This window comes from Thalassophryne amazonica, chromosome 14 (genome assembly GCF_902500255.1).
Source record: "Thalassophryne amazonica chromosome 14, fThaAma1.1, whole genome shotgun sequence".
Taxonomy (NCBI): domain Eukaryota; kingdom Metazoa; phylum Chordata; class Actinopteri; order Batrachoidiformes; family Batrachoididae; genus Thalassophryne; species Thalassophryne amazonica.
In genome coordinates this window covers 40790359-40812813 of record NC_047116.1, presented here as the reverse complement: position 1 = coordinate 40812813, position 22455 = coordinate 40790359, and the positions used below count along the sequence as shown (strand labels likewise).

At 43.0% G+C, this 22455-nt stretch overlaps 1 protein-coding gene across 1 annotated transcript in view; it reads left to right on the top strand.

Annotated features, from left to right (window-relative positions):
- abca12 (ATP-binding cassette, sub-family A (ABC1), member 12) overlaps window positions 1-22455 on the top strand; it is a 325660-nt gene that overhangs the window by 283693 nt on the left and 19512 nt on the right. Inside the window, 3 exon segments of the mRNA XM_034186027.1 lie at window positions 4089-4239; window positions 21203-21337; window positions 21906-22009. Coding sequence (XP_034041918.1) covers window positions 4089-4239; window positions 21203-21337; window positions 21906-22009 — 390 coding nt within the window.

Below are 22455 nucleotides of genomic sequence, written 5' to 3'. Positions count from 1 at the left end.
ATGCGTCAACAACTAACACTATTTTCCATTCAAATGCACCTAAACTCTCTTTCTGAGGACCACATGATGTGAAAACACAATAAAACTTTCTTACCTGTAAATCTGGTCATGTTTTCTGCATAAATAAATGTTATCCATTCTTTGTGCTGAAACGCCAAAGCAGGGGCGAATCCAGATGGAATGGGGACGTGGGGCAGGGATGTGCCCCCCTCCCCCACAACACCCCTAGATTAAAGGTCCAGTTTTGAAGCTTTTTTTTTCCACAACTACTAATACTACTTAAAATAATAATAATTTTGACAAGTAAAATGTTTATAGAGAATTTAAATGTTAGAAAAATGTTAGAATTTAATAGTTACATTTATAAACAATGTAGGTTAGAAATGCACATTTTACTGTTACAGTGCTGTCAACAGTTAAATATGAGGTCAAGAAAGATTATTTTACTTTTATAAAACAGTATTTATTTCATTGAAATCAAGAAAGGGTGACTATAAAGTGAGTTTTGCAAAACAGGTATCATTGTCATGTTGAGGGTGGCAGAGGGTTGTTGTCGGCAGCTGGGGAATGAATGAATGAATGAATGAATGAAAACTGTTATTTCGAACATTTGATACAACAACAATTACAAGATAGATCAGTAAAGACAACACAAAAAAGTTCTACCGGTACCCAACATGTCCGAAAAGGGGTAGGGTGAAGCATCAGCTTATTTATCCCTACCCCTTCTTCCCCACAACCAGTAATACCCTTTGCCACATATACACATAAATTCCTACACACCTAAACCGATATCAATATATAATATATATACATATATACACACACATACATATACACATCAACATACACATATTAATACACATATACGTATATACACGTATATATACACAAACATAAATATACACCTACACATACCTACTTACATACAAAATACTATATATTTACAAGCCGAAGCAAACAACAAAACACCCTAACCCTCATTACCCTTCCTCCTCCCTATACCCAGAAAAAACCATATTTTTGTACCGCTGTTTGAACTGGTTCATGCTTGGACATTGCTTGAGCCCCACTCCCAATCTGTTCCACATCCTCACCCCACAGACAGAAATACAGAAACCTTTTAATGTTGTTCGTGCCCACTGATGCTTTAAATTAAATTTCCCCCTCAGACTGTAATCCCCTGATCTGTTAAAAAACATATTTTTAATATTTGCTGGAAGTAAATTGTTTATTGCTTTATACACAATTTGTACTGTTTGAAAATGAACCAAGTCTGTGAATTTTAATAATTTGGATTGTAAAAATAGTGGATTTGTATGATCTCTATAGCCAGTATTATGAATAATTCTTATAGCTCTTTTCTGCATTACTGATAGTGATTGTGTTGTACCTTTATAAGTATTACCCCATACCTCTGCACAGTACTGTAAATATGGTAAAACCAGTGAGCAGTAAAGAATGCGGAGTGAGTTGTGGTCCAGAATATGTTTCGCTTTGTTTAGAACTGAAATGCTTCTTGACAGTTTACTTTGTATATGTTTTATATGAGTCTTCCAGTTTATCTTATCATCTATTATCACCCCCAGAAACTTATTTTCATGTACCCTTTCAATATCTACCCCCTCGACTTGTAACTGAACCTGTATGTCTGTATTACAATAGCCAAATAACATGTATTTTGTTTTACTTAAGTTTAATGATAATTTATTTCTGTCAAACCATATTTTCAATTTTCCCATTTCTATACTGATCCTCCTCAATAACTCCTGCAAATCCCCCCCTGAACAAAAAATGCTTGTGTCATCTGCAAATAATACTAATTTTAATATTTTGGAAACATTGACAATATCATTTATATAAATTAGAAACAGTTTTGGACCCAATACTGACCCCTGTGGGACGCCACAAGCATTGTCCAAGCATGATGATGTATATTCCCCCAACTTCACAAACTGTTTTCTGTTACTTAAGTAGCTTCTCACCCAGTGCAACACCAACCCCCTAATCCCATACTGTTCAAGTTTACTGATTAATATGTCATGATTGATTGTATCAAAAGCCTTTTTAAGGTCTATAAACAGTTACTTAGTTAGTTACTAAGTTAGTAATAGTTAGTTACTATATAAAGTAACTAAAAAAGTATTAGTTACTTTTACAATTGAGTAATCAGTAAAGTAACTAAGTTACTTTTTCAAGGAGTAATCAGTAATCAGTAATTGGATTACTTTATCAAAGTAACTGTGGCAACACTGTCTGTAAGCTGCCCATGCCAGGGGCACTAACACACCCCCATTCCATCACAGATGCTGGCTTTTGAACTGTGCACTAGTAACAATCTGGATGGTCTAATTCCTCTTTTGTCCGGAGGACACGATGTCCATTATTTCCAAAACAATTTGAAATGTGGACTCATCAAACCACAGCACACTTTTCCACTTTGCGTCTGTCCATTTCAAATGAGCTCAGGCCCAGAGAAGGCAGTGGCGTTTCTGGATGTTGTTGATGTATGGCTTTCACTTTGCATGGTAGAGTTTTAACTTGCACTTGTAGATGTAGTGACGAACTGTGTTAACTGACAATGGTTTTATGAAGTGTTCCTGAGCCCACGCGGTAAGATCCTTTACACAGTGATGTTTTTAATTCAGTGCTGCCTGAGGGATCAAAAGTCACGGGCATTCAATGTTGGTTTTCGGCCTTGCCACTTACATGTAGAAAGTTCTCCAGATTCTCTGATTCTTCTGATTATATTATGGATTGTAGATGATGGAATCCCTAAATTCCTTGCAAATGAACATTGAGAAACGTTGTTCTTAAACTGATGGACTTTTTTTCATGCAGCTGTTCACAAAGTGGTGATCCTCGCCCCATCTTTGCTTGTGAATAGCTTTTGGGGATGCTCCTTTATACCCAATCATGACACTCACCTGTTTCCAATTAGGTGCTCTTTGAGCATTCATCAACTTTCCCAGTCTTTTGTTGCCCCTGTCCCAGCTTTTTTGAAACGTGTTGCAGGCATCCATTTCAAAATGAGCAAATATTTGCACAAAGACAATAAAGTCTATCAGTTTGAACATTAAGTATCTTGTTTTTGTGCTGTATTCAATTGAATATAGGATGAAGAGGATTTGCAAATCATTGTATTCTGTTTTTATTTAAATTTTACACAATGTCCCAACTTCATTGGAATTGGGATTGTATAACTGAGCACAGCCAGCCTTGTCCTCAGTTCTGCAGTACTTGCAGATGTGAGATTTTATTTGTCTTGACAACTGGTGTGAGATTTTGTTTGTCTTCACAACAACAAGTTTTGTTTGTCTTCACATTCTGAGTTCGTGCAGCATGTCTGTACCTTGTTGTACACTTTATCTGTCCCGACGAGTACCTTTGACGGGTCCATGGCATTAGCCATGGGGAACTGTCCACATCAGACCAAGGCTACTCCGAAGACACGCCACACACAGGCCAGCCACAAATGGTTGAAACTTGTAAATAGTTAAAGTAGTTGATAAAACATTCGTAATGCTATTGTTTCTGAAAATGTTGCATTTTCGTCCCATAAATGAACGATTCATTAGCGATACAAGGATGTTGCATTCAACTCATCAAAGCTTTAGTGATGATTCGTTCAGATATCATTGTGTTTGTCAACCTTCGTTCAGTACATCAGACTTTGGAGGTTGAACAAGTTGGTCAAATGAAACGCTAACATTATGACAACTAAGCAAACACTAAGAAACCCTCAAGAATGAAAGCAAATCAAAATGCGGATGAACTGAGGTTATCGGCGGTATTCATTCAAATTTTTCAACAGTTTAAGCATTCTCACAAAGGGCCAGCTGCAGGAACAAAGCTGAACAAAGGTTAAACAATGCCTTGGAAAGTCAATGAAAGTCCAGATTTCTTGTTTCGTTTGGACTTCATTGTCCTTCGTTAGTGCTATGTGACCGGGGCTTAAGGTGCATTGCGGCTGTCCTCAGCAGTTCACTTGGAACACCTGTTCAGCAAAACAACTGGATAATATTCACAAGAGTGTGCCTTTGAGTTTTCCAAGATTCACAAGATTTTGTCTTTATGTTTTCCCTCAGGCATCTCGTAGACATCATGGAGTGCCGTGACAAGGGAATTAACATCGGGTATTGCCCCCAGGTGGACGCGCTGGATGATCTGCTCACTGGTGAAGAGCACTTGTATTTCTATGCTCATATTCACGGCATCTCACGGAGGAATACACACGGGGTAAGATGTGAACTGAATGACATCATCTTTTTTATATTTTTTAAGTCTTCAGGTTAAGCTATTTTAAGCCGTGAAGTTGTGAATAAATAGGGAAGTGATCACACTGAGTGACAGTGTTTTGCCGGGTTGTAGCAGATGTTGCTCTCTGCTGTGGACTTAATGTGGTCAAATGATCTTTCTGACCATTTTATTGCAGATATCTCAGATTCTATGGCTTGCTGTACATTTAAGTAACGAACCATCTAAGAAGTCGGTGCTTTAGTATTTCCACTGAATGATGTGTCAGTGTTATTAATTTATACATTGGAACCAGCTTTGTTGCAGTTGGAACCACTGAAGAACTAGGATTGGACCCCAGGATGCAGGCAGCAGCACACAGGGGTACAAAAAAACCAGGGTGTTCAATGATCCAAAGTGACAGTGAACAGACAATCGGTGACAAGATACTCCGATGTGGCTAATGATCCAAAAATAACTACAGCCAAGTGAAAGCCAACATGAGGGAGTAACAGAAAAAAGAACAGTCAAAAAATACTGCGTGCCTTAATTGAGAGAGTGGTGTCAACTCAGAGCATGGCACATTTTGGTTGCGCTGAACAACTGAATGAATATTTTATGTTTTCAACGTTTTTTAAAATCATTTAACCACATCCAGGTACAGGTGCTATCAAAATAAATATAAAAATAGTTAAGCTATCAAATTTACATTTAAATTTTCTTGTTCGAGCTTCATTAATTTTCCCCAGGTCATACCGCAATGCTCTTCATGAGTTGACCAGTAATCAAGGAAGTTAAGCACTACAATTTGAGCTTCAAAATCGTACTTTAGAAAATCTAATAGTGATGTCATCAAGGGTTTATCCAGGATACAGTCTGTGTTTAAAAGCCATACTAGTTTCTGCTGCTCAAAAATGATAAGACAAAAGAAAAACAGAAACAGTCAGCTTGTACAATCCAAACTTTCAATCTGAAGTGGAGACAAATGATTGAAATTTTGGATGGGAGTATCTTATTTGATGCTTCACTTTAGCTCCATTCTTCCCATTTATCATTCTGAAAGCTAATCACTGTCACTTCTGTGGTGTGTTTTTTTCTTTTTGTCACTGTTGCTAATGTGAATAGAATCTGCAGAACTAATCAAGACAGAATAAGGTTTGGGGTATTTGAACAAACCAAAGAAGCAGCAGTATATGACAGCGTGTAGCAAAAAGCAAAAAACAAAAAAACAAAGAAAACAGCAATGCTTTTTGAGAAACAAAAGTACTTAAAGCAGTTACATTGATCAAAAAAGTCCTTGAACCAAAAAACACTGTGCTTGAGATTTCATTTTAAACATTGTCAAATCCCACAATTCTGTCTTTGCAGGTAGAAATATGTTTGCTGTAATAAGACTTTTAGACCTGAAACATATCATTTTGACATTAAGCGCTGTATAAAAATACAGGCACCCTAAGATTTTGATACGACAGTGGTCATTTTTCTTACTTCTTGAGTAAGCCATCAGAAAAAACAGTCTGAAATGTTTCTGTTCAAACATGTATATTCACACAAAATTCAAATGTGAAATTTAAAAAACAAAATATTATGAAAGAAACTAGTTATCAACTTCTCTATTTAAATCTTCAAATCCTCTCTAATCTCTCTCTCTCTCACGCACACACTCACACACACAAAATTTTATAAAAACACATTTAAATTAGGGGAGTAGATCTCACCCTTCTAGCAATGTGATGCATATCAAGATACACGGGCTACAATATGATCAAGAACTATACTATCTATATGGAATATTTGATTTGATACAATTTGATGCAGTCCGATACATTTCTTTGTTAAGGTAGACATTCACATTCCATGATAAATTAAAATAAGCCAAAAGTGGCACTGCTTACTTTCAAATACATATTAATGTAAAGGGACATCTTTGGGTTTTTTATTACTGTGCTGTTGTACATTGGTGCCATCACTGCTTAACGTTTTCACCACTGGAGGCAGTATCACAAACAGTAGCAGAAAGCACAACATTGAAGAAACCCAGAACAAGAAGACAACCGTTGTTACATAGCAAAAAGTCCATTGCATAACTTTCAACTTCTGAACCGGTATGACAGTATGCACAAAATGTAAAGTTTAAATGGGTGCATTTATCTGTTATACTGCCAATTAACCTAACTCATAGGCAAAGTTGTTCCTGTGACAATTCTCACCAGAGCCTTGTGTAACCTTCAAACTTTTGACATGAGTTTGAAGACATGGAAGTAGCAATGAAAGGTGTGTGTGTGTGTGTGTGTGTAGAAGCCCCCTAATACAGTGATTGTCTCTGACAGTCTCTGTTGTATTACCAACAGAATTATGCACACACATTAATAGGGTCTCCCATATAAACATAGGCAGGCAGAGTCAGACACAGAAATGTATTTTGTCTGGCTGTAGTCATTATGGCTGCTGTTTTTCGCCTGCTCTTCTCTGGTCAGACCAGTGACAACAATGGTTATAATGACCACAGCGTCTGTGGCAGGCTAATTCACAGAGACGAGCTCCTGTATAGAGTTCCTCTTATGCTGTCTCCTGCTGACAGTCCCCCAGCTGAGGATAATGAGACAGGCCTTAATGGGGTCATTTCACATGACATGGTTATGTCAGGCTTAATGAGCAGTGACATCAAAGGCAACAGATGGGGTCTTTGATGGGAAAACATCGGGAAAAAAAACATTATATTGATCTAAATCTCAAATCTAACTACAGATATCTGTCTGATGTACGTAGATAATTTTGTATACCATATACTATGTTCTAACAACTTGGATCTTACACAGAAAATGAAGGCAAAATCTGTAACAGCAAAAAAATATAAGGGAGCACGGTTATCCAATGCCATCAGACAGCATCCCTGTCCATGAGGGCATTATTGGGCTCGGACTTCGGCACTCTTTGGAGGGGCTGTCAGTTGTGTCAGTGTATGCTGACTGTGGTCAGTGATATCTTCATGCTAGAGACTTTTTCTCACTGCTTCATTCAGTGATTGGCAACTGTCCCACAGGAGATTCATGGGTGATTTCAGTGTGATCATGGGCAATGACAGGCTTGGTTATGATGTGGACTGTATCATCTCTATGCATCTGTCAGCTGCAGTGAAAATATCTCAATGCTACTGTTACGGGTACCGCACTTGGGTGTCACACTAGCAACACAGTGCTTCATCTTGGTTTCAATATCCAGAGTGGCACTGCTGGACATGGCACTCCAATATTTTGGCCTTGGGCCAGACCCCTGAAAGTGGGCGTGTCACTACCACCCAAAGCAGCAAAATGTTTGGTAGGGCATTTTGGTCACTTCTCTAGAGAGATGAAAAATGTGTGATAGCTATCCCAGGGTGGTAGCTTTAGCCAGGCAAGAGTCAGTGAAGGATTGGACAGGGTAATACTACAATTCTGCACTAATTGGAATTAATGAGCCATATATAGAAAAACATTTACGTAATTTAACTTTTCTGCACAACTAATGTGGGATGTGAAGCAATATTTTTTCTTTTTTTCTTGGAAGCAATGTCTAAGCTTGGACATAACTGGGTTTGTTTGGGGTTCTAGTCTTACAATCAAGTAAATTAGGGTTACGGAAGCCATAAATGTGAAACGATTAAGGGTCTTGGGGTTAGTAATCTTATCAAGCAAACTGTAGGTTGTGATATCAATTTAAGATAAAGGCAAGAAAAGGTGAAAATGTGCAAAAGAAATACTATATAATACACATTAAGCAGTATAACTAAGTAAAGTAAATATTGGGTTACCCGTGAAAACCATTCAGTTTAAATTATGAATGCATTTAAATAAAATTAAGCACATAAATGTAATGATATTGTGATACATATCAAGTGTCCAATGATGCATATCGCTTTGTATCCAGTTTTGAGAATCATTATAGAGCCCTAGCCTGAATAGTTGCCAATCAGGACCCACAGGGGTCCATAGTGTGCGTGGATGGTGATGTGATCTCAGACATCTATTAGATTGGCCTGATCCATCTAGTTTCCAAATTTGTCAAGCTTAATGATGGGGAAATCGCATCAAGTTGTTTACTAGTTATATGCTATATACAAATGCTCATGCTAGCTTAACTTAGTAGCTTAACTTAACTTAGTACACAAAAAGCAGTACATCCCAGTCTGTAGGCTATCCAAATGCTCAGTAGGAATTTAGTAGCAGTTAAACAGTATCTACTACCTCCATCACGTGCACATGGGCTACATTACACTATTGTTATGTGTCGACGCGGGTTGAGGAGCGGACCTGCTTCTGACGGAACCCAGCACTAAAATAACCAGAAAGCGGTTCCAATAACAAAAACAATTTATTGAATCACCCTCTGGTGCTAAACAAAGTGTAGAAACTAAAACAGCGTCATTCTGGTGGAGTGAAGCCTGGCACGCTCTCCAGCGCCCAAAGGATCGAAGCCCGGCGCTTCTGGACTCACTATTACCGCCAAACACCCCCCAGGTGGACACGACAAACCAACTCTCTGTGAAGGATAGAAGAGGGTGAGGTAAGTCAGCAGTTACAACCAATATCCTTCAAAAGACACACACCATCAGCAACACATTCAGGTCTGTATTTTAAGCTTTATGCAAATGAGCAGCTTCTCACAACAGGTGGAGGATCACTTGTCCGCACGCCACAGCAGTGAGAAGCGAGCTGCACAATTCTCATCACAATTCAAATCTACTGCGTAACAAAATACCAAGTTACTATCACAAGTAGTCAAACAATTAATCACCTCTGATGTGTGCTGACAGCATGTGTCCCTCACCCTTCCTGCTTCACAGGCACGATGTGTCAAACCCAGGCGCGGTCCTCAGCGTCTCACAAACGAACATCACAAGGTCGAGTTCCCGGCAATTCTGCTTGAATCACACATGGCTTAAATGCAGAACGCCATCTAATTATCTGCTTCAGCTGAAAGTCTTTAAGGCTGCACGTGAGCACCATTCACAGGTGCTGCACATGATGTTGATGAGGGTGAAGGACTCTTCAGCCAGCAACTTCTCCACAGACAAATCAGTTTTCATACCACCTGGAGAGCAAAGAAAAGAAAAGAACACCAAAATGTCCAGCCACACCCCCCAACAACACAACAACTATCCCATCAGGCAGCGGGAGTCTGGTAACCAAAGAAGAAGAACTTCCCAGGAAAATGCAAGGAAGCAAGGAGCCATATATGACGACACTGTTGAGAACTGTTTAAAAAGTCTGCCATTGCAAAATAGAAATTATGGCAGCATATGTGGGGATGCCTGCCAAAAGGGGCAGTAAAGATTGCAGTGGTGTAGTACTTTAGTACTACTGTATTGTACTGTAGTACTACTATTTTCTTCCTACTACTTGCTCACTTAGATACTACAAAAACGGTGGGTAGTAGTTTCATAACCAACCTTAGTATATATTGGGTATTCGGGCACAGTGAAACGGTAAATACAGCACACTCTTTCATCTTATTCATTGAAAAATATGGCAGAATATGTTTAGTCTGGGGTCTCAATTATAGATTTTTAGGAGTTTACTGGCTACATTATTGCATATCATTCCTGCTTTCACTGCAGTCTCCTTTAATGCTGTGCTACATATAGATCATGCTGCCATCAGTTCCCCTTTTCTAACCTTCAGCCTCAGGACATTGTGGAATTTATTTAAAGTCACAAGTAAAGCAATCGCTGTTTGCAAACAGAATTAAATATGCATAGGAGTGGCGCAGCTAGAAACTTTACTTATATGCCTTGCAGATGTACTTGCGAAAAGTGGAGGAAACACCATAAACAGTATCGGCTTAATGAATATTAAAAAGCCAATAAGCAATGGAGTCACATTTGCTTCTTGTGATCAAGCTTTAAATTGTGCATGTGAAGATACTGGCTTCCTCATGAGAGAAAGCTTCCAGTTTATTGAACATTGAAAAAAAAATCATCTTGCTGTTCAGGTGCATGATGTCTAGGTCTGTTGATTGGAGACAGTAGTGGGAGATTGATTCCGTCTTTATGATGTTGAAACTAGGAAACATCATGTTACTCTGTAAAATTGCCTCTTATCCTTCAGCAGTTGTACACCCATACAGTTTGATTCATTAGACTTACTGAAACCCACCAAATATCCGCACGGCCATTATAGATCTTTTATATCGATTAACAGAGTGAGTCGGGTATGGGTTTTCTCTTTGAGAAGAAAAAGAGATTGAAAGAGGAGCTGCACATTACTTCTCCATTGCTGATTCTTCTTCCCAGCGCCTACAAACCAAATACATTATTTGTTTTAGGTGACAAAACTACTTGGTGCATTTTAGATGGGCTCTTGCAATTAGTAAGAAGATATTGCATTGAATCTGATGGTAAATGGACTGCATTTATACAGTAGTGTTCAGGAATAATAGTAGCGCTATGTGACTAAAAAGATTAATCCAGGTTTTGAGTATATTTCTTATTGTTACATGGGAAACAATGTACCAGTAGATTCAGTAGATTCTCACAAATCCAACAGACCAAGCATTCATGATATGCACACTCTTAGACTGTGAAATTGGGTTATTAGTAAAAAAAGTAGAAAAGGGGGTGTTCACAATAATAGTAGTGTGGCATTCAGTCAGTGAGTTTGTCAATTTTGTGGAACAAACAGGTGTGAATCAGGTGTCCCCTATTTAAGGATGAAGCCAGCACCTGTTGAACATGCTTTTCTCTTTGAAAGCCTGAGGAAAAGGGACATTCAAGACATTGTTGAGAAGAACAGCGTAGTTTGATTAAAAAGTTGATTGGAGAGGGGAAAACTTATACGCAGGTGCAAAAAATTATAGGCTGTTCATCTACAATGATCTCCAATGCTTTAAAATGGACAAAAAACCAGAGACGCATGGAAGAAAAAGGAAAACAACTATCAAAATGGATAGAAGAATAACCAGAATGGCAAAGGCTCACCCATTGATCAGCTCCAGGATGATCAAAGACAGTCTGGAGTTACCTGTAAGTGCTGTGACAGTTAGAAGATGCCTGTGTGAAGCTAATTTATTTGCAGGAATCCCCCGCAAAGTCCCTCTGTTACATAAAAGACGTGCAGAAGAGGTTACAATTTGCCAAAGAACACATCAACTGGCCTAAAGAGAAATGGAGGAATATTTTGTGGACTGATGAGAGTAAAATTGTTCTTTTGGGTCTAAGGGCTGCAGACAGTTTGTGAGATGACCCCCAAACTCTGAATTCAAGCCACAGTTCACAGTGAAGACAGTGAAGCATGGTGGTGCAAGCATCATGATATGGGCATGTTTCTCCTACTATGGTGTTGGGCCTATATATCGCATACCAGGTATCATGGATCAGTTTGGATATGTCAAAATACTTGAAGAGGTCATGTTGCCTTATGCTGAAGAGGACATGCCCTTGAAATGGGTGTTTCAACAAGACAATGACCCCAAGCACACTAGTAACGAGCAAAATCTTGGTTCCAAACCAACAAAATTAATGCCTCGCAGATGTGAAGAAATCATGAAAAACTGTGGTTATACAACTAAATACTAGTTTAGTGATTCACAGGATTGCTAAAAAAGCAGTTTGAACATAATAGTTTGAGTTTGTAGCGTCAACAGCAGATGCTACTATTATTGTGAACACCCCCTTTTCTACATTTTTTTTTATAATAGCCCAATTTTATAGCCTTAAGAGTGTGCATATCATGAATGCTTGGTCTTGTTGGATTTGTGAGAATCTATTGACTGTACTGGTACCTTGTTTCCCATGTAACAATAAGAAATATACTCAAAACCTGGATTAATCTTTTTAGTCACATAGCACTACTATTATTCTGAATACTACTGTATAGCGCTTTTCCACCTGCATCAGATGCTCAAAGTGCTTTACACATCAATGCCTCACATTCACCCCGATGTGAGACTGCTGCCATGCAAGGTGCCCACTCCACACCAGGAGCAACTAAGGGATTAAGGACCTTGCCCAAGGGCTCTTAGTGATTTTCCGGTCAGGCTGGGATTTGAACCAAGGATCCTCTGATCTCAAGCCCAACGATTAACCACTAGACTATCACCAGTTTTTATCATTCTTTCACTATTGGGTTATCACTGGCAACTGTCTTCATATTGTTATACCAAGTAGGACACCAATTGCTTAAAAAAAATTGTAACTTGGTAATAAAATCTTATTGAACAAAATGGGGGGGGCACACATTACATTTTTGTTTGAATGGGAATATTTTGATATTTTAAGTGAGATTTTCTGTTGACCCACTTAAAAAAAGATCAGACTACATTTGCATCCAAATTTATGGGTGCCCTAAAGGTTTGCACAGTAAATCAATTCAGTTTGTTTTTACAATGCCAAATCACACCATAACTCAACCCAAGGCACTTCCTATGGGTAAAGTTTAACCTTAACCGCCCACTGACCAAGGGCACTTGCAACAGTGGCAAGGAAAAACTCCCTCAGGTAGTTTTTGATTGCATGAAAAAACTTCAAGCAGACCAAACTCACAGGGGTGACAGTATACTTTGGTCATACTACCAATAACAAAAATTCAAATAAAACCATGTGCATAAAAGAATTGTCAAACATGCAAAAACAGAGATTATAGACAGAGTCCAGTGGTCCCATTAACCAATTGTCCAAACAATGAAGTGGTAAAAATCAAGGACCCATAAAGTAGAACCCATTTGGGATCACTGTAATAGTTGACAGTTCTGTTCCCTAAAACCCCTCTCAGAGGTCCATATAACCCTCCAGACTTCACCATATGTCCATAGCAGGTCCTGGACCTCTACAGTAGTCTTGTTGAGCACATGTTTAGATTGTTTGACCTTTGAAATGTTATACTTTATGCTTTTCTATGACTTTTTTGACAATCATTTTAACTGATGTTTCTTTTGAAATCATTATTAAAGAGTTTACCTTCCACCCAGTGCAAATCAGCACCCACAGCAGAGTGCAAGTGTCATTGCCAGTTTCCAGCTGATTGTTGTGTGGGCCGCTGAAGAGGAGGTACTGCTGGCCCACCACCACCAGTCGGCGCCCTGCTTGGAGTGCGGGCTTCAAGCATGAGAGGGCGCCGAGACAGAGAGTGACAGCTGTCACTCGTTTACACCAGCTGTCACCAATCACCACCATCTCTACAAAAGCCGGATCATTACTCCACCTCCTCGCCGAGAAATCAACTACCGTCGAAGGTAATTCTCTGCATTTCATACTTTCTGAAGACTAATTATTGTTCTGTGTGCAGCCGTATTCCTGAAGTCTGTAATTGGATTGGCGTGCAGTGAGAGTCTGCAACGTCTTCGCCTCTCACTCCATCCAAGGAGCAACTGTCAGGAGCTGCACGGGTGATTCTGTATCGGAGGTGGAGGTTTTCCCTCCGCGAAGACCTGTAGAAGAAGGATTACTGGGTGTGTGGATACACACTCACCATAACTGTTTTTGTCATCTTCTGCCAGCAGTACCAGGGTCTGCAACAGAAGACGGTGACCACCTGGGGACTCAGGACTTGGCGGCTCCGGTGTTCTTCAGGCCGTTGGTGGTGGAAGCTGTGTGGGTCCCGGCTCTCCGATCACCAGAGGTCTCCTATCTTCGAGCCTGCCCGCACGTCACCTTGTGTACAATTGGCATTATCTGTGTCTGTATTTAGTTGTGCGTTTCACAACATTAAATTGTTACTCTTTGTCTTATCCATTGTCCGTTCATTTGCGCCCCCTGTTGCGGGTCCGTGTTACGACCCTTTCCCAACAGGATTTCTCGGCCATTCGTCATGGATCCCGAGGGGCGTCAACCACAGCTTGAACAGCCAATGGGAGAACAAGGAGCACAGGCGTCAGCAGGAGGCGTGGTAAGTGATCTGCAGCAAATCCTTACCGCTTTCACCGCTCAGTTAAATCTGGTAACCAAGCAGAATGCAGTCCTCAATCGGAGGGTGGAGGCTCTCACCGCCAGAGTGGAAGCGCGCGACTCGAGCGCTGCTGCAGTGACTCCTCCTGCTGGCTCTGGGCCACAGATAGACGTTCCACTGGCCGTTCAACAAACCCCCCCACCGTCCCCTGAAGCTTACATAAGCCCTCCAGAACCGTACGGAGGCTGTGTCGAAACGTGCGCAGACTTCTTAATGCAGTGTTCGCTCGTTTTTTCACAGCATCCAGTTATGTACGCATCAGATGCCAGCCGGGTGGCTTATGTGATTAATTTGCTTCGAGGGTGAGGCACGCGCTTGGGCTACGGCGCTTTGGGAACAGAATTCGTGGCTCCTGACGTCATACGCTGGGTTTGTACGGGAATTCAAACAGGTGTTTGATCATCCCAACAGAGGCGAGACCGCCTCGAGCGTGCTGCTGTCAATGAGACAGGGGCGCCGAAGCGCAGCTGATTATGCAGTCGACTTCCGCATCGCGGCTGCAAGGTCTGGCTGGAATAATGTTGCGCTCCGCGCCGCCTTCATAAACGGACTGTCTCCAGTTCTGAAGGAGCATTTACTGGCTAAGGACGAACCGCAAGACTTCGATGGGCTTGTCAGTTTGGTTATACATTTAGACAACCGGTTGAATGAACACCGTCGGGAGCAGGCCGGGGGGGCGTGGTCGGGCACAAGCCGTCCCTCTCTCCTCCGGGTCCGAAAGGGTGCGTCTTCCCCCACGTTCCACTGCCAGAGGGCTCCGTGTGGCAACAGCTCCCCCTGCTGACGAAGCTATGGACACGAGCAGGGCCAAATTAAAATCAAATATCAGCAAAGGAGGCTGGCCCGCGGGGAGTGTTTGTCTGTGGCTCTGTGAGCACATGTTAAAAGACTGCCCCAAACGACCAAACTCCAACGCCCATCCTTAGGAACTGGGTTAAGGGTGGGCCATAATATGTACACAGGGAAAACCCATAAATCAGCACGAATCCCAGTAAACAATCCTGAGTGGGGATTAACCCTTCATGCCCCAGCACTGGTAGACACGGGGTCAGAAGGGAATCTGCTGCGACAGCAGATGGGCCAGGGAAGTAGGGCTTCCTCTGGTAGCCCTGCCTTCACCATTGAAGGTACGAGCACTAGATGGCACTCTACTCCCGTTAATTACACATCAGACCAGCCAGTAACCTTGGTTGGTTCTGGGAATCACAGGGAGGAGATCATGTTTTTTGTGACACTTCTACCTCCCGAGTGATTCTGGGATTTCCATGGATGGTGAAGCACAATCCCCGATTGATTGGCCGTCTGGGTGGTGACGGCAGTGGAGCGAAACCTGCCACCGGGAGTGTCTTGGATTCCTCGGTTCCACCCGGAATTACAGCTGAAGAGGAGGTCATAGTCCCCCCCAATCTGACGGCGGTGCCCGAGGTGTACCAACGATCTTGCTGACGTCTTCAGCAAAGATCTGGCACTCACTCTACCCCCGCACCGACCGTACGATTGTGCCATCGATTTGAGTTCCGGGCGCTGAGTACCCGTCCAGTAGATTGTACAACCTCTCACGTCCGGAACGCGATCGATGGAGACCTACATCCGGGACTCCTTAGCCGCCGGGTTGATTCGGAACTCCACCTCCCCGATGGGTGCGGGTTTCTTTTTTGTGGGTAAAAAAGACGGCGGACTCCGTCCATAGCATTGACTACAGAGGGCTGAACGAGATTACGGTTCGCAATCGATACCCGTTGCCCCTGTTAGATTCGGTGTTCACGCCCCTGCATGGAGCCAAATGTTCACCAAACTTGATCTTAGGAATGCGTACCACCTGGTTCGGATCCGGAAGGGAGACGAATGGAAGACGGCATTTAACACCCCGTTAGGTCATTTTGAGTACCTGGTCATGCCGTTCGGCCCTCACTAATGCCCCCACGACGTTCCAAGCATTGGTTAATGACGTCTGCGGGACTTCCTGCACCGGTTTGTCTTCGTATATCTGGATGATATACTCATCTTTTCTCCGGACCCTGAGTCTCATGTCCAGCATGTACGTCAGGTCCTGCAGCGGTTACTAGAAAACCGGTTGTTTGTGAAGGGCGAGAAGTGTGAGTTCCACCGCACCTCTTTGTCCTTCCTGGGGTTCATCATCTCCTCCACTCCGTCGCCCCGGATCCGGCCAAGGTTGCGGCGGTGAGAGATTGGCCCCAACCAACAAGCCGTAGGAAGCTGCAACAGTTCCTCGGCTTTGCAAATTTCTACCGGAGGTTCATTAAAGGTTACAGTCAGGTTGTTAGCCCCCTGACTGCCCTGACCTCCACTAAAGTCCCCTTCACTTGGTCGGATCGGTGCGAAGCCGCGTTAGGGAGTTGAAACGCCGGTTTTCGTCTGCACCAGTTCTGGTGCAGCCTGATCCTACTCGCCAGTTCATAGTGGAGGTGGACGCCTCTGACTCAGGGATAGGAGCCGTTCTGTCCCAGAGCGGGGAGTCCAACAAGGTTCTCCATCCATGTGCCTACTTTTCCCGCAGGTTGACCCCCGTTGAACGCAACTATGCGTGGGCAATCGGGAACTCCTCGCGGTTAAGGAGGCTCTTGAAGAGTGGAGACACCTGTTGGAGGGAGCTACGGTGCCTTTCACAGTTTTCACGGACCATCGGAACCTGGAGTACATCCGGACCGGCAAGCGGCTGAACCCCAGGCAAGCCCGCTAGTCCCTGTTCTTCGGACGCTTTGACTTCCGGATCACCTACCGTCCTGGGACTAGGAACCAACAATCCGACGCACTGTCCCGGGTGCACGAAGAGGAAGCCAAGGCCGAGTTGTCAGACCCCATCGAGACCATCGTTTCCGAGTCCACTGTCGGGCCACCCTCACATGGGATGTGGAGAAGACCGTCCGGGAGGCCCTGACCAGGAACCCGGACTCGGGGAACGGTCCTAAGAACAGACTTTATGTCCCACCAGAGGCCAGAGCTGCCGTCTTGGACTTCTGCCACGGATCCAAGCTCTCCTGTCATCCCGGAGTGCGTAGGACCGTGGCAGTAGTCCAGCAGCGCTTCTGGTGGGCGTCACTGGAAGCCGACATCCGGGACTATGTCCAGGCCTGCACCACCTGTGCCAGGGGCAAGGCGGATCATCACAAGATCAGGGGCCTACCTCCAGCCCCTGCCTGTGCCTCATCGCCCCTGGTCTCACATCGGCCTGGACTTCGTCACGGGCCCTCCCACCGTCCCAGGGTAACACCGTCATCCTGTGTGGACCGGTTTCTCCAAGGCGGCCCACTTCGTAGGCCCTCCCGAAGCTCCCGACGGCCAGGAGACAGCAGACCTCCTGGTCCACCACGTCGTGCATTTGCATGGGATACCATCGGACATTGTTTCGGATCGTGGTCCCCAGTTCTCCTCGCAGGTCTGGAGGAGTATTTGTAAGGAACTGGGGGCCACCGTGAGTCTCTCGTCCGGTATCACCCACAGACGAACGGCCAGGCAGAGCTGGCGAACCAGGAGTTGGAACAGGCTCTCCTACGCTGCGTAACCTCCGCGCATACCGGCGGCTTGGAGTGACCATCTGGCCTGGATCGAGTACGCCCACAATAGCCAGGTCTCATCTGCTACCGGCCTCATCCCCTTTCGAGGCGTGTTTGGGGTATCAGCCCCCATTGTTTTCCACTTGTGGAGGGAGAGGTCGGGGTCCCCTCGGTCCAGGCCCACCTGCGGAGGTGCCGCCGGGTGCGGCGGACCTCCCGTTCTGCCCTGTTGCGGCCCGGACGAGGGGCTAAGGCCCATGCAGATTGCCGGCGTTCCCCGGCCCCTGCATACCAGCCTGGGCAGGAGGTGTGGTTATCAACCAAGGACATCCCACTGCAGGTTGAATCGCAAAAGCTCAAAGACCGTTCATTGGACCATTCTCAATACTCAAGATCCTCAGTCCGGGCCGGCAGTGAAGTTGAAACTCCCAGCTTCACTGCGGATTCACCAGTGTTTCATGTCTCAAGGATAAAACCATACCACGCCTCACCACTCTGCACATCCTGGACCGTACCACCTCCTGCCCGATCATTGACGGGGAGCCGGCATGGACTGTTCGTCGGCTCCTGGACGTCCGTCGGAAGGGCCGGGTTTTCAATATCTGGTGGCCTGGGAGGGGTACGACCCGAAGAACGCTCCTGGTGAAGAGGAGCTTCATCCTGGACCCGGCCCTCCTGGCCGATTTCTACCGCCGACACCCTGACAAGCCTGGTCGGGCGCCATGAGGCGCCTGTTGAGGGGGGGGTCCTGTTGTGTGGGCCGCTGAAGAGGAGGTACTGCTGGCCCACCACCACCAGTCGGCACCCTGCTTGGAGTGCGGGCTTCAAGCATGAGAGGGCGCCGAGACAGAGAGTGACAGCTGTCACTCGTTTACAACAGCTGTCACCAATCACCACCATCTCTACAAAAGCCGGATCATTACCCACCTCCTCGCCGAGAATCAACTACCGTCGAAGTAATTCTCTGCATTTCATACTTTCTGAAGACTAATTATTGTTCTGTGTGCAGCCGTATTCCTGAAGTCTGTATTGGATTGCTTGCAGATGAGAGTCTGCGACGTTCTGCGCCGCTCACTCCATCCAAGGAGCAACTGTCAGGAGCTGCACGGGTGATTCTGTATTGGAGGTGGAGTTTTCCCTCCGGCGAAGACCTTAGAAAGAAGGATTACTGGGTGTGTGGATACACACTCACCATAACTGTTTTGTCATCTTCTGCCAGCAGTACCAGGGTCTGCAACAGAAGACGGTGACCACCTGGGGACTCAGGACTTGGTGGCTCCGGTGTTCTTCAGGCCGTTGGTGGTGGAAGCTGTGTGGGTCCCGGCTATCCGGCCGTCAGAGGTCTCCTATCTTCGAGCCTGCCCACACGTCACCTTGTGTACAATTGGCATTATCTGTGTCTGTATTTAGTTGTGCGTTTCACAACATTAAATTGTTACTCTTTGTCTTATCCATTGTCCGTTCATTTGCGCCCCCTGTTGCGGGTCCGTGTTACGACCCTTTCCCAACACTGATACATTTGTCATTTTTATATACAGTACAACTGTATACACTCATTGTAAACAGTGCAGCACTCAGACAAGCAGTTCATGATAAATGGACACTTTGCTTGTATACACGTTAGTGCACATTAGGATCATCATCATTCTTCCAACTACAGCAAAACTGAATTTATAGCAAAATAGAAACAGAATACAAGTAAACGTAATGTAAAATACATAACTTTAATAACTGGTTTGCACCATATTTTATACTGTTTTCTTTTTCCTGGTTCACATGCGGGGAACATCAAGACAGGTCAGCCATGACAGGACATTAAAACAGAGGTTTCAGTGGGAAGGAGGAGGAATGAGACACTTAATTGCTTCACCTCAGGAGCTTTGGTGGACGCTGCATCCATAAATGATCTGCTGCACTTGTTTGCCACATTTCTTGCAGATCCAGTCTGCTCCTATAAAAGCTCTCACTTCTGTCACCTAATGCTCCCTCATCTAAAAAAGTAACGTGCCAGGTTCCAGCACACTTGCTCTTAAAGACAATGACAGATGACAGCCTGATTGGATTCATACATATTGTACGCAACAACACCCTTTGGCTAATGAAGAGGCTAAATACAACTTTTCTGAACCCCATACCTTAGAAGAGTTGGACACAGCCTAAATGTACTTGCGCTATGCACTTTAGACCCTGTGCTATACTGTAGATGTACAAGAGAGAGACCTAAATTGTTACACTGTGTGTCAATAAACAGAGATAACAGGGTATTGTTGTCATGTGTGTGTATGTTTGTTTGTTTGTATAAGATCATTCAAAATGGTTGGACATATTTCCTTCAGACTGTGGTGGGAATATTACTTGGATTGATACCTAGAGGTGATTAGATTAAGGAGTAGTCAAAGGTCAAGGGAAAACATTGGCTGAAAAACACCTTTTTTGTGTATTTCAACAACCAAGAAGCCTGATGCATGTATTGATTATATACTGATCAGCAAAATGTTTGTAACTGGTATACAATGGTTTCATATTGAAGCCACACAGATGTTATATACAGTCCATAATAAAAAAGACCATTACAGTTATATGCACATTTATTTGTGCATTATACTGTGGTGTGTAGAGCGCCCTGTGATAGAAGTTATTTAAAAACTAACACATAATAATCAGAATTTCAATGAAACATAACACAAACAAGACACTCCAAACGACATAGTAAAATTCCAAACAGCACAGATCTTGTACAAGGCAAAAATGACCTTTAAAACCAAAAAACATACAGAAATTAAGGATCGAGAGGGGGGATATCAATTACAAGGGAAATACAACTTCAAAATGAACAAAATCCGTACAAATAAGGAACAATTCTGCACTTCATTCTGTGGGGTGAGATTATGGAACGGTATGAATGAGGAGTTAAAGCAGTGTCCAAACATTCAACAGTTTAAAACAAAATATAAGGAATGTGTTTTCATGGGATACAGGGATGAAGTGTAAGAGTTACTAGGTGTTCACGGGAAACTGTTATTGATTATTTATTTCTATATTGTTTATGGATTTATTTATGTTCATTGTTAGTTGGGTCTATCTTTATGTTGTGTTTTGTTTTGTTGGGTTTCTTATGTCTTTGTTTTTTTTCTAAAATTGTATATTGTATCATTATTATTGTTACTATTAGTATTATTGTTGTTGCTATTATTATTATTATTATTATTATCATCATGATTGTCAATAGTATTTTTAAAGAAACAGGGATTGATATGTACTCTTATACAGGGAGAAGGTGTAGGATTATATACGTTTCGACTTCTTCTCACGTCCTTTTTGAACTAACTTTAAGTTTAACATTGTCTGTTGTTGTTTTAGTAGTTCTTTTGTTATGTTCAAAATAAATCTTCAATTAAGTTAAGTTAAAAAAAAACATCACATTTGCAGACAGTGTTTAATTGGAATTCAAGCTTTGAAACGTGTCCTATTTGTGTTGAATGCATGGATTGTTGTTCCCCTCATTCATCTTTAACTTTTTGCTCTTTGTAGGTTGTGACTATCTCCTGAAGAAACTGGAGCTGAAACTATCACAGAAACAATGTCACCAAAGGCTACAGCTGTGGCACCCGTAGGAAGCTCTCCACAGCGATTGCTATGATCGGTCACCCACAAATCCTTCTCTTGGTGAGGACGTGTGTTCACAGTGCTGTCGCCCTTCATTAAATTGTCCAATGAGCAACCAGATACTGTACAAAAATTAAACTTGAGTATTGATTGCTTCCACCTGACAGCTCTCGTGTAGTTAATTTGCCTGCTTCTTCAAGTTGACATTATGGAGTGTTCTTAGCCCTACTGTTCACATAGTCTTTCGATCTATGTCTCTATTAGATCTGTTCTCGTCCTTTGTCTCTCTCTCTCTGTCTTCTGTCTTAATTCCTCTCCTTCCTCGTTATGTTTATTCCCATGGCCATCCTTAGTCTTCCTTTTCTTGTTCTGCCTATCACCCGCCACATCTCCATACTCCTGTCCTATTTTATCGTTATGCATTTGCGGGTTTCCAGACCTAATTTATTTCTTTCACTGCCATAATGCACAGTGCTATTAAAAAAAAAAAAAAAAAATCACTCTCTGCTGTGCCGTTCCTAACGCTGTGCTCTGCCCTTACGTCTCACTATGCTGATTTCAGCTTTTTTTCAATCGCTTTCATACACCAGACTGCACTCATCTTCTCTTTCTTCCTCTGTCTCTGTAGGATGAGCCCAGTTCTGGCATGGACCCTCGCACCAAACGCCACCTGTGGAAAATCATCTCTGAAGAACTGAAGAGGAAATGTGCTGTGATTCTCACATCTCACAGGTGTGGAGGTTGTCAACATTCACCCCTACAGCACGTCAACATTTCTCATAGTGATATTCTGTCAAAGAACACAGATTCAGAACAACAGCAAAAAAAAAAAAAAAAATTCAAAAATACGCTGCTGAGTTTCATTACTCAGTAACTTCTCTAATAGGCTAAGAGTTATAATTGCAGATAAAAAATAAAAAAAAACAGGGTGGCACTTATTTGGAAGGAAGCTAGTTTATTGTTGTTTACTTACTTACTTATTTATTTGTGGTAGCTTTTTTATTTAATTGATATTTACAGATGTGGAAGCAGTTGAACTGAGGGGAGCCCCAGCTGCTACCCCCCCCCCCCCCCCCCCAAGGTCACTCTTTAGACCTGAGGTTTTGAATTTCATAAGACATCCATGAAACAACAACCCAGATAAGGCACAGAATAATTTTTTTTTTTGGTTGTAACAG